The 13,260-nt window shown below is 37.0% G+C and overlaps 1 protein-coding gene across 1 annotated transcript; it reads left to right on the top strand.

Moving 5' to 3' along the window:
• The first annotated feature begins 554 nt into the window (after positions 1-554).
• LOC100368489 (galactosylceramide sulfotransferase-like) lies at positions 555-11,026 on the top strand. The gene is made up of 3 exons (XM_085492184.1): positions 555-614; positions 8,996-9,076; positions 10,056-11,026. Exons 2-3 carry the CDS (start codon positions 9,038-9,040, stop codon positions 10,878-10,880), a joined length of 864 nt encoding a protein of 287 aa, XP_085348310.1. The 5' UTR covers positions 555-614; positions 8,996-9,037; the 3' UTR covers positions 10,881-11,026.
• Positions 11,027-13,260: the final 2,234 nt, after the last annotated feature.

The raw sequence follows: 13,260 nt of genomic DNA, 5'->3' as shown, positions 1-13,260 counted from the left end.
CCGCCATTAAAAAAACCTGTACTTCCATCAACGTCAAACGTTGAAGTTCCTGTTGGATATCGAGATGCAATTTGGGCGTGGTTTGGCAAAAGTGGGTATGGTTTCTGAAAAAAGGGCGTATGTACCAAGTTTCATAAAAATCGGATAATTGGCTCTAGAGAAATCAGTGGACACGCTCGTACACAGACGCACAAACGTGAGTCAAAAATATATACTTCATGCAAGTCTTTCAACCAATTCATCGTTAGCATAAGAAAGAGCTGCCTCTTAAGTAAAGTTGGGACACTCATATTTTAACAGGGAGATAGGGTCATGTTTGAGTGTGTACTTGTGTTAATATCGAATCACTATGACTATGATGTACGTACATTGTAGTACGCCCGGGACTGAACTAGTTTTATAAACTTTATAATTGTCAAATTTACCGTACTCTTTGCATTGTTTCACTATCGGTCTCGCGTGCACTATCACTTTTTGACCACCTCCAATCTTGTTGGTTGCAAAGTTTGACGTATTGTGTACGCGTGCTTTTGTCCTATGTTTACGTTTCGGCTACATTCCTTTAGATACGGGACTACTAACATCGGTTATTGTCGATCACAGCGAAAAACAAGGTAGGTTAAAGTTGGTTAAACTAAAATTCATGTCTATGTCATTTATTATTTTTCGTGAACAATGTGAACACACATTTCAGATATCAGGCGCGGATTTAGGGGGAGGCGCGCCAGGCGCGGGCTCTCATTAGTACGGCGACGACCGAGCTCGGTCAGATTTGATCTCAGTCAGTGGTTGAATTTGGCCAGTGGATTGGGTGTTAATGTATCGGTGAGTGAGTGAGTGGGTTGGGTTGGGTATTAATGGGTATTAAGATCATTTTATCTGTAGTCGATGTTTTACTACAGACAGTATCGAGTCATATCACGGTAATATAAAATACTGTTTGATACAACAAACAGAGAGTGTTGATTTTAGTGACGTAGAAGCGCTGGTAAGCAATGCTTTTATTCGCTGAAATCGACAACATAACAACCATCCGAGTTATTGAAATCAACAACATATCAGTGAAGCGGTGTCAGTGTCTATACTGTATAAAAATACACGAGACAAACAAACACGAAAGAAGATGATAATTATTGATCTCACACCACGGCGATTACTTCTGACCAAGTTCGACTGTTGTGACTTAATGGAGTTCAGCTGTATTCATTACTACCTCGGTACGGAGATCTATTGTTGATATCAACATACAAGAAAGACACCAAACACAAAATTATTGACGCCCGAATAACTTGATATCGTTGAATCGTCGTTGACTTGAATGTTATTTATATGGATCAATTGACTCATTTGCCGGGCCTCGTGGCTTCAACAGAGGACTGGACGTCTCGGTAATTTCGGTATTCTTCACCCGCTTGTTGTGGACTGTCACGGTCACTTGTGAGAAGGCGCGCGCTGCCGTAGCATAGTCACGGTAACCTATGTTGAACTATTAGTAATTCTGTTTGGACTTTCTACTCGAATAGAAATAAACATGCATGTAAAAGCACTTGATACTTTGCGGTTATTATGCGTTTTTTTGCTGTTAATTTTTTTAAAACAAATCTTTTATGTTTATACTGCTGTTTTGCAGTTATACTGTTTTGCCGATCAAGGTATCAGTTTTCGTACCAAAGTTCATGTTGGTAGCTCATTGTATGAAGGGGGGGGGGCAAGGGGGATAGCTGGTACAGGGAGATAGGGTCATGTTTGAGTGTATACTTGTGTTAATATCGCATCACTGAGTGAACCTGACTAAGATGTACGTACATTGTAGTTCGCCCGGGACTGAACTAGTTTTATAAACTGTATAATTGTCAAATTTACCGTACTCTATGCATTGTTCCACTATCGGTCTTGCGTGCACTATCACGTTTTGTCCACCTGCAATTCAGTTGGTTGTATAGTTTGACGTATTGTGTATGTGTGCTTTTGTCCTATTGTTATGGTTCGACTACATTCCTTTAGAAACGGGACTACTAACCTTGGCCATTGTCGATCACAGCGAAAACAAGGTAGGTTAAAGTTGGTTAAACTAAAATTCATGTCTATGTCATTTATTATTTTTCGTGAACAATGTGAACAAATATTTCAGATATCAGGCGCAGATTTGGGGGGAGGCGCGCCAGGCGCGGGCTCTCATTAGTACGGCGACGACCGAACTCGGCCAGATTTGAACTCAGTCAGTGGTTGAATTTGGCCAGTGGATTGGGTGTTAATGTATCGGTGAGTGAGTGGGTTGGGTTGGGTATTAATGTAACATTTTCTAACAGATCATTTTTAATTTATCTGTAGTCAATGTTTTACTACAGACAGTAACGAGTAATATCACGGTAAAATAAATTACTGTTTGATACACAAACACAGTCTTGATTTTAGTGACGTAGAAGCGCTGGTAAGCAATGCTTTTATTCGCTGAAATCGACAACATAGCAATCATACGAGTTATTGAAATCAACAACATATCAGTGAAGCGGTGTCAGTGTCTATACTGTATAAAAATACACGAAACAAACAAACACGAAAGAAGATTATTGATCTCACACCACGGCGATTACTTCTGACCAAGTTCGACTGTTGTGACTTAATGGAGTTCAGCTGTATTCATTACTACTTCGGTATGGTGATCTATTGTTGATATCGACATACAAGAAAGACACCAAACACAAAATTATTGACGCCCGAATGAAACGTCGTTGACTTGTATGTTACCTTTTACGCCGTTTCAAAGGCTAATAAAAATATTATTATTATTATTATTAACGTCGTACATGGGTACAACGTTTTTGCGTTGTTTCACACAAAAATTATATTTAGGCAATCCAGACAGCACAGTACTTCACCTCAACACCCTTCCAGCGTCAGAATGGCCTGAAACGTCACGTGTTTGCACTAAAACAAAGTCAGATATGGATCAATTGACTCGTTTGCCGGGCCTCGTGGGTTCAACAGACCTCGGTAATTTTAAAGGTATTTTCGAGAGGATCAATATTCTTCACCCGCTTGTTGTGGACAGTTACGGTCACTTGTGAGAAGGCGCGCGCTGCCGTAGCATAGTCACGGTAACCTATGTTGAACTATTAGTGCATCTGTTTGGACTTTCTACTCGATTAGAAATAAACATGCATGTAAAAGCACTTGACACTTTGTGGTTATTATTCATTTTTTGCTGTTAATTTCTTTAAAACAAATTTTTTATGTTTATACTGCTGTTTTGCAGTTATACCGTTGTTTTGCCGATCAAGGTACCAGTTTTCGTATCAAAGTTCATGTTATATATTTGTAGCTCACTGTATGAGGGGGGGGGGCAAGGGGGGGGGGGGTAACTGGTACAGATTACAGATAATAAAAAAAGGCATTTTATGTTTTTACAGGAAATAAAATGTAAGTTACCTTTACAGTAAAAAATAGTTTTTGACACTTTACAGATAAAGCAAATTTCTAATTACACTTTACATTTTAGTAATATATTTAGTAAATTGGGAATTGCATACGAATTACGACATTTAATGCGGAAAATGTTTTATACGCTTACAAAAAATAAGATATTTGTACAAATTACGGACGAATAAAATGACTGTTTATATTTACATCTTGTCCAAGTCTACGATTTCTTTATTTATTTAAATTACCTTATTGCGAAAATTGATTACAGCTTACGAAAATAACATTTCCGACCCTCTTGTATCGCCATATTTGTAAACATTTACGAATCCACGTTTTTGCATGGGGATTTAATACTCTCTGTACTCGTTTTCATAAAATCCCTGTCATTAGCGATGTTTTAGTGTTTAAACAAAACTGGAAAATTCTCAGAAGTTATCTTATTGGAAGTCGTCTATAAAATACTTTAAAGCAAGGGAGTCGTCACCTGTCCATGTGTTAGATGGCCATAGCGTGTCATTGTTTACAAACAAGCGTCTACCCATGAGCCTTTGCGCTTTTAGCGTGTGTTGTTATCGTCGCTTGGGACTCAATTCTCGCGCGTGCACAGGTGACGACCCTCCAGCTTAAAGTACGCTTGAACTAACGACCTTGGAGTTATATCCGAATGTTTTTGGGTCGTACTATTTCTTCGTAATTCTGTCATCAATAAGAAAACTAATAACTTTCGTGATTTTCAGACGTTCTGAGTCCTGGTACGTAATCCAAGTATGGCCAAAGTTGTTGCCGCCATTATAAAAGCATGTACTTCCATCAACGTCAAACGTTGACATTTCTGTTGGACATCGAGTTACAATTTGGGCGTGGTTTTGCAAAAGTGGGCGTGGTTTCTGAAAAACTGAATGTTCGTAACTCGATGTCCGTAACTCGAACAATTCTGCATCTCAGACATTGCGCTTAATTAAAGCATATGAGTAAATTATATTTACTACATCATTTGTCATTTCTCCGTGTGCCTGCAGATAACCGATGTCGAACCAAGTAGCATATCGTTGGAATAGAGAAAATAAAACTTATAAGTAATACTAAAAGCGATTTCTAGATTCAACGACGAATTTTTAATGCCTGTTTTGTCCACTTCATATGAGGGGAGGCAAAATGTTCGCGCTGCAACAACTTTGTTATCAGTGGTCTTGTTCAGTAGTTCAGTAGGTATTACAGGTGTACCACTGACCTACGATTGTTCATTTAATGTTGTATCTTAATTTATAACCACTGTAACGCTGTCATCTTTGCCTGGACGTGCACTGCGATTTCAGCTTGTGATTTAACGCTTGCCAAGGTGAAAATTTACCACAGTGAAGTATGGCAGTAATCAGCATGCAATTTAGAAGAAACTTTTGTTATTTGTGACGGTGCAGACATTGAATTACATTAAATAGCGTTTCTCGCCTCTACGCGGTATAACAATTTAATGTTGGCAAATATAAGTTTTTCATATTTATCACAATCCTCTCTTCGTTAAATGCATATTGTTTTCCCTCTGTTAAGAGTCAATTAAACAAATATAGGAACGCGAAGTGCCATGGGAACTAGTTATGGAGAGAGGATGCATAAAGTCACGTGATGCCAGTAACTAGCATATTAGGAATTATTATACATCTGTCACCGTAACGCCATAAGTTACAGCGTGCCGTAACTTTGCAGTATTTTACTGGACATTTTCATCTTATGATATAAGGAAATGCGAATTCCAAATATGGAATTTTTACGCGCGTAAGAGTCCTCTAATAATAAAAACAAACATGGCTGCCACCCGTGATTGACCGGACTTCACGCAAAGCAATTCGCTGATTCTGTTCTAAACTTTTTGGATTTCGGCATTCCCATAATGTGTCCTTGAAAGGAAAAGATATATAATAATACGGTTATTACGAGGATAACTCAAAGTATGAACTCAAACAGTACGTGGTCTCATCGACTTCCACTGCGCGTTGGTCGATACTCCCGCTGTGCTGTCTTCGTGCATACTTTGAGGTATTCTCGTAATAAGCTCATAGTATTGACATCTTCACATATTACAAAACAAGAGAAGTAAAAAAAAACTAACTTTATGAGGCAAGTGAGTACTGAAAGCATGAACATTGTATCTATTCTACTGCAGTATTTTGTAATGCAGAATTTGCCAATATGTATTAAGTAATAACTAATCATATACACTGTTATAATGTATTGAGACCATATGATCACTGTATATATTTGGATCTCAATAAAAATAGAGGTCACTGTAGAAACCATGAAATTTAATCTTTCAAACACAAAGTCCGCAATAAATGCACGAATTCGGTTGAAATTTGCCAAAAAATGTCAACTAGAAATTGCCCAGCACGTTGTTTTCCCCATATGGATGGATATCTGCTCTATGCGAGAAGATGTTATCCTATCTTTGTAGGCATATGTTATTCTATCGATGTGGGTATATGGTATCCTATATGTGAAGAGATGGCATTCTCTCTACATGAAAATATGTTAACCTCTCCATGTGAGGAGATGTTATCGCCTTATGTGAGGAGATGGTTTCCTATATATGTAAGGAGATGTTATCCTATCTTAACTAGGTGGGAAGATATTATCCTATCCATGCGGGAAGATATTATCCCTCTGTTATCCACTTTATGTGAGATTACATTATCCTATCTATGTAAGGAGATGGTTTCCTGTCTATGTAAGGAGATATTATCCCATCTATTTTGGAAATCATTATCCTTATGATATCCTCTTTATGTGAGATTATATTATCCTCTCTATGTGAGGAGATGTTATCCCCACTATGTTATCTTCTCGATGTGGGCAGATGTTATCCTACCTATGTGGGCAGATATCCTATCTATGTCAGAAAAGATGTTATCCTCTCTATGTGAGGAGATGTTATCCTCTATGTGGGAAGATATTATCCCATCTTTGTGGGAAAATATTATCATATTAATGTAGGAAGATATTATCCTCTGTATGTGAGAAGATGTTATCCTTTTTATGTGAGGAGATGTTATCCTCTATATACGAGGAGATGCTATCCTCTCTATGTGAGTAGAGGTTATCCTATATAAGTGGGCAGATATCCTCTCTATGTGGGAAAATATTATTCTCTGTATGTGAGGAGATTTTATCCTCTCTATGTGAGAGGTTACTCCTTTTATGTGAGATGTTTTCCTCTCTATGTGAGGAGATGTTATCCTATCTATTTGAGGAGATGTTATCGTCGCTTTGCAGATGTTATGCTATCTATTTGAGGAGGTGGTATCCTCTGTATGTAAGATATTATGTTTTTTATATGAGATGTTATGCTATCTATTTGAGGAGGTAGTATCCTCTGTATGTGAGATGTTACCATATGTATGCGAGAAGATGTTATTTATCTATGTGGGGAGATGTTATCCTCTCTATAAGAGATGTTATCCTATCTATTTGGGGAAATGTTATCTGCGCTATATGTGAGGAGATGTTATCCTGTCTATGTTAGGAGATGATATCCTCTCTATGCGGGGAGATGTTATCCGCTATATTTGAGGAGTTGTTATCCTCTCTATGTTAGGAGATGATATCCTATCTATGTGGGGAGATGTTATCCGCTATATGTGAGGAGTTGTTATCTTCTCTATGTTACGGGATGATATCCTATCTATGTGGGGGAAATGTTATCCGCTATATGTGAGAAGTTGTTATCTTCTCTATGTTAGGAGATGATATCCTATCTATGTGAGGAGATGTTATCCGCTATATGTGAGGAGTTGTTATCCTCTCCATGTTACGAGATGATATCCTATCTATGTGAGGAAATGTTATCCGCTATTTGTGAGGAGTTGTTATCCTCTCTATGTTAGGAGATGATATCCTATCTATGTGGGAAGATGTTATCCGCTATATGTGAGGAGTTGTTATCCTCTCTATGTTAGGAGATGATATCCTATCTATGTGGGGGAGATGTTATCCGCTATATGTGAGGAGATGTTATCCTGTCTATGTTAGGAGATGATATTCTTTCTATGCGGGGAGATGTTATCTGCTATATGTGAGGAGATGTTATCCTGTCTATGTTAGGAGATGATATCCTCTCTATGTGGGGAGATGTTATCTGCTATATGTGAGGAGATGTTATCCTGTCTATGTTAGGAGATGATATCCTCTCTATGTGGGGAGATATTATCCACTATATGTGAGGAGTTGTTATCCTCTCTATGTTAGGAGATGATATCCTATCTATGTGGGGGAATTGTTATTCTTTCTATGTAGAGAGATGTTATCATATCTATGCTGGAAGATTTTATAATATCTATGTAGGCAGATGTTATCCCCTCTTTGTGGTCGATGTTATTTTGCTATGTCAGGAGATGATATCCTCTCTATATGGGGAGATATTATCCATGCATTTATTTTCTTATTACTGTTCTCAGTAATTCGGTACCAAGACACGAATGTTGGAGTTCTTGTCAGATCATTTTAAAATTTGTAATAATATTAACAACGAACATGGTGAATTGTGTAGGACGTAGGAAGCCTAGGCAAGACAGGTGTTTATTTGCACCTGATTTACATTTCACTACTTTTAGTCTTTGATCATTCAACTTTTTTTAATTACTGAACATTCAACACACTGTACTGCACTATGGAATATACTGAAGCAGCTGTAACCAAACTATTATGTTATGAGCCCAACCCTACATTACATACATAATCCACAAAGCCTACATAACCCAACCTTTGACTTTTTGATCTCCAAAATTTAACTACGTTTAAACACCACATTCCCCGCAGATGTGTAGTTACATATAAAGTATTAAAAAATGGCATGGCAATAACTTGTCGACTAAACAAAGTTTTTTATTTTCACTCACCAACCGATAAATGGCAGACGAGTTTTTTAAGATAAAACTACAATAATTGATCACGTGTCAGTAACGTGTTTATCACCAATGACAACATTAGATTCTCATTGTTAGTTCACCTTATCACATTTTTAATTCACAGTTCCGATGACATGATAAGCAGAATACCTTGCCCCGGTGGGAACTTTCACAAAGTCAGTAGCATGACATAACGAAAGTAACAACCTCTAACACACAATTTGTTATTACTCTAACCATCACTATCAACACTAACAACTTGATTCAGTGGGTAGAAATAATTCAAGTCTAATGTTTGTTTTGGTTATAGTCACAGGTTGAATATTTCTTGCGATTAGAGGGAATTATATAACAGTTAATATTAAAAGACAAATCATTGTGCATCAAGGCAATCACCTTGAACACCTCAGAGAAGTTCAAACTTTACAAGTTTATTCTGTTTCTAAATTTTTACCAGCAGAGTTGATGTCAAAATCAAAATCTTGCAATAGAACAAATAAATCGATCGGAGACAAAATCATTTGAGTTTCACCTTGGTCTATAGGTAACTATTGACTAGACAGAGGGATAATCGTCTGACTTTGGCATTTACACTGCCCGTACGACTAACTGTCGCCCTTAAAAGGCTAACATGTTTACATTTATAGTAATTGACAAAATCTACTTTTTTTTAGAAATTAATTGAGATAACATAGGATATACATTGGTATTATGAGATGGGAAATACGTCGTACATTAAATGCTTTCAACTGACGGTAAGTTGGTATTATTTTACATACAGCGAAACCCTCAAACTAGCTCTTAAGTCACAGTCAGTTGAAGTTGAATAAGTTGAAGTGACCGAACGCAATCCCATTTGAAATCAATCAAAAATACTTTACGTGTGGCTGCTTAGTATGTACTGACGGAGGACTTAGAATGAATTAGGTGACCTAATTAAGAAAGTAGTTACACAATAATTACTGGAGGGAGAGGTAGAGCGGACAAGTAGGAGTGGGGGAAGGAGAGGGAGAGGAAGAAAGAGAGAGATAGAATGTGAGTACATTCATGTAGATTAACTTCATTTCAATGTGATTGGCAATGGATATAAATTCCTTATTTGTCACATTTGTCTGATTGGTATCAATCACTGCCAGAAAAAGTGATTACTGACATGCCAGAATTAACCTGATTACATCTAGGCAAGTTTATTTTGAAATGTTATGTCATGTGACTACGATCTAATTTGTCTTGCACTTGTTCAGGCCGACTATTTTGAATACTGTGATCTGTACACTCAAATTCCTTGACACGTGTACAGCGTGGACACAAGGGTCACAAACAATTGTACATATATGCATATAATATAATGACGCTTACATTATTAAATTAGCGGTGGTTGTCGCGCTGCGCATGTGCAACATTTGCGATGATAAACAATGGTTTTCCCACAATCCGATGTGATCTTCTAATGGAAAGTATGAGTTTCACCCTGGGCGCGACTAGTGATAGTTACCGCCGTCGACTTATTGCATCCCAATCGTCTATATAATTAACGCCTAGTAACGTCTCATTGATTTGCACAACAGTCTCAGCCGCCATTTTTATTTATATGAGACCCATATCTCGCGTATACGTTGCGCGACGACCACTGCCCTTTAATATATTTTTTGTGGGTGATGTACTTGCAAGTTAATTGTTTTGTTCTCGTGGCCATAAAGTTCGTTATAACACTAAATGTATTTCTTCTTACAGATACTGATGTCGATACTACTTATAGCAACTATTTTGACATGGTACAGTATATTCACACCCGAACCACTGCCATTTAACGTGTCACGTGATAGTAGATGGTTCACCACACAACCGACACCAACCACACCACCAACGTGCCAACCAGCAGAGAATATGGTCTTTATAAAAACTCATAAAACAGGAAGTACTTCACTCCATTGCATCTTTTGCCGCTATGGATATGCAAATAAACTCTCATTCGTGTTTTCCACTCGTAACACAAAAAACGGACATATACGAAAAGAGCATCTCAATCAGTCGATAATACTGCCACCGATTGGCGGCGTTGTTAATTCATCTTCAAAATACAATATACTTACTGGTCATGTGTCGTACAAGAGGAAAACAATAAACTCATTCATGGAGGACAACCCTATTTATGTGACTATTTTAAGAGAGCCAGCCACGCACGTAGAGTCACATATGAATTTTTTCAGTCATAGAAAACAAGTAATGGCGTCCATGCAAGCATTCCTTAAAAAACCACGTACCTCAAAAAATGCGACGGGTAGAAATAATCAGTTGAGAGAATTTGGATTGTCATTTGAATCCACACTCAATGAAACTATTGTGAATGAAACCATTATGAGACTGGACAAAGAATTCGACCTAGTTCTTATACTTGAATACTTCGACGAATCTCTGATTCTGTTGAAAAATTTGCTGTGTTGGAGTTTTGAAGACATAATATATTTAGCACAAAATCAACGTACCACACGTGAAACCATCACAGACACATTTCGACGCAACGTATATAGATGGTCAAATGCAGATTATCTCTTTTAAAATTATTTCAACAGAACATTGTGGGAAAATATTCGACAATTTGGACCACGTTTTGAAGTCGAATTGGCACACTTTCGGGATCTTTTGAAAGAACATAACAACCAATGCGCCATGTTCCAAACAACTAGCTCTATAATTAGTAATTTGACACGAGTTGTCTATAAAAGTAGAAATAATACACAACTTTGCCAACAGTTGACATACAGTCACATGGATTGGTATCGCCGTATTGCAGTGCGACAAGACCCGACCAAATTCGCCAAAAAGTTCAAAATTAATGAGCAAATCTAATTTAGGAAATGGTAATCCTATTCCAAAATCATTCGACCACTGTATAATTGTCTTTTCGACGTTTTTTGATTATATTTTCTGTTCTGAACATTTTCTGTTTTGATCATTTTCTTTAGCATTGGTCTTTTAAATATTTTATTGTTATCACATGCGTAACCCCACAGTGTGACGTCAGTTGATGGAACTATTTTCAAAGTAACCAAAATATGATTTTGAAACAAGTGACTACTTTAATTATAGAATTAATAAATGTGTATGTTAATGAACTAAGAAAACCAATAATTTGATATAAAAGTGGGGCGTTTTATTTAAAAAGTTCATGTAGATTTTAGCGCGTTATATATATTTTCTGTCATATGGCGGATGATTTGATCTCCTAGAAAATAACATTTTTATCATTATTGTTGAATTCTTTCACCATCATTGAGTAATTATTATACCTTTATTGTTTTATTGTGTTTACATTGTTTTATCATTATTGTGGAATTCTTTCACTGTCATTCAGTAATTATTATACCATTATTATTTTATTGTGTTTACATTACTTTTTCATTATTGCGGAATCATAATGTGATTATTATGCCATTATTGTTTCATTATATTATTACCTTTGTGATTACGCCAGAGTAGCATCAGTTCTCGTCTGCGACTCCGATTAACTCCGAAACACTTAAAAAGATGAACTTTTTATCTTTCTATGTAACTTACCACACACCGATTTTAAAGTGATAAGAGCTGTAACTATCAATCTTTTATCTCTGATTCTCATTTCTAATAAAACCTCTCCCTTTCATTAGTATCCATCTGTAAGGGCTACTGAAATGTGAACATTTAAAGCATTGCATACACCCTATATACCGACGTTGTACATTAAGGTTTCATACCACGAAATGAACTATCAGCGTTCGTAGAGTTAAAATCATATGGTTGGTATTAGGCAATGGGTTTTTTCACTGGATTTTATCTGAAATACAATGTGAAAGATCTCTCCTTACATAACCGAAGTTTAATTTGATACAATCAGTTTAGCTGCCTTATTTAGACCTGATAATTACGAGATTATGTTTTGAAGCACAGATTTTTACGAAGACAGTCCCATTGATATGGCAGGTGAAGAGCAAAGTAACTGTAAATCTTTTTATTTTACCAGGTTTATCCCTTTTTTTAAACAGTTAATGACATTTTGCTATGCGTTTCGCTATTGCGGTTAATCTCGCATATTTTGGTTGAATGGTGATATAGGGTTAAATATATAAAAACGGTCCCCTACTTAACAATTATTCCGATACCTGAAAATTGTGCCCAACAGCGTAAGTTTGTGAGGTAACCCTCGCCCTACAGAATGCTAGCAATATTATCATCCACATTTAAAAAAGCACCATTCAGTAACCGAAGTAGTCGAAGTATTTTGTCATGTCGGACGAAACAACGGACGTCAGCGTTAGTGAACAATAAACTTTAAACGTCAAATTTGTTGAATGATTCTAGGCAACTGTGTCAACTTTCTTAAAACGGTAGAGCTGTCATGTACCGTTACTCTCAATACATCAACGATGACCGGAAATGTAGCAGAATGCATTGAAGGCAAACAGCTGACAAGCTCGTTCACGGTGTTGTGTGAAGTAAGATCTCTCAACTACTGCTATCTGTATTCATTGTGCTCATCACGTGAATTCGAATATAGTCTACTAAAACCGCTTTTACATCAATGTATACTGTATAACATTTGAATGTAGTCGATGTGGAACATTCAAAAGTAATTGCCAAAATTTATCGCAAATCTCAAGAAGTCAGACATTGTAGTAAAACAGCGCGCCGATGATTAAAAATACATGAAAGAGCAGATACATGAAACATACATTGACACATATCGCTTAAGATATATGGAGCGTAAATCGTAGAGAAGCTATACGTAATCCAGATCATATGAATCGTCATGCATGGGGTGGGGGGGGGGTCGCATGGCCCCCTTGGCCCCCTCTGGATCCGCCATTGAGTCCTATGCGAAAATAAGTGCTTCTAAAATGCGGTATACTCAATTGTAGATTGATTTAATGGTCTATGATTGGGTCTGAATTTCGAAGTTTTG

This window comes from Saccoglossus kowalevskii, chromosome 17 (assembly GCF_978046115.1).
Source record: "Saccoglossus kowalevskii chromosome 17, keSacKowa6.1, whole genome shotgun sequence".
Taxonomy (NCBI): domain Eukaryota; kingdom Metazoa; phylum Hemichordata; class Enteropneusta; family Harrimaniidae; genus Saccoglossus; species Saccoglossus kowalevskii.
The sequence above is the reverse complement of the archived record's forward strand: the minus strand, read 5'-3'. Positions and strand labels throughout refer to the sequence as shown.

Bases quoted from the DNA above. Each gene is read 5' to 3' on its own strand.
- LOC100368489 (XM_085492184.1), top strand. From the start codon at position 9,038: ATGGGAAATACGTCGTACATTAAATGCTTTCAACTGACG. The intron at 9,077-10,055 runs GTAAGTTGGTAT...TTCTTCTTACAG, and splicing joins TTAAATGCTTTCAACTGACG to ATACTGATGTCGATACTACT.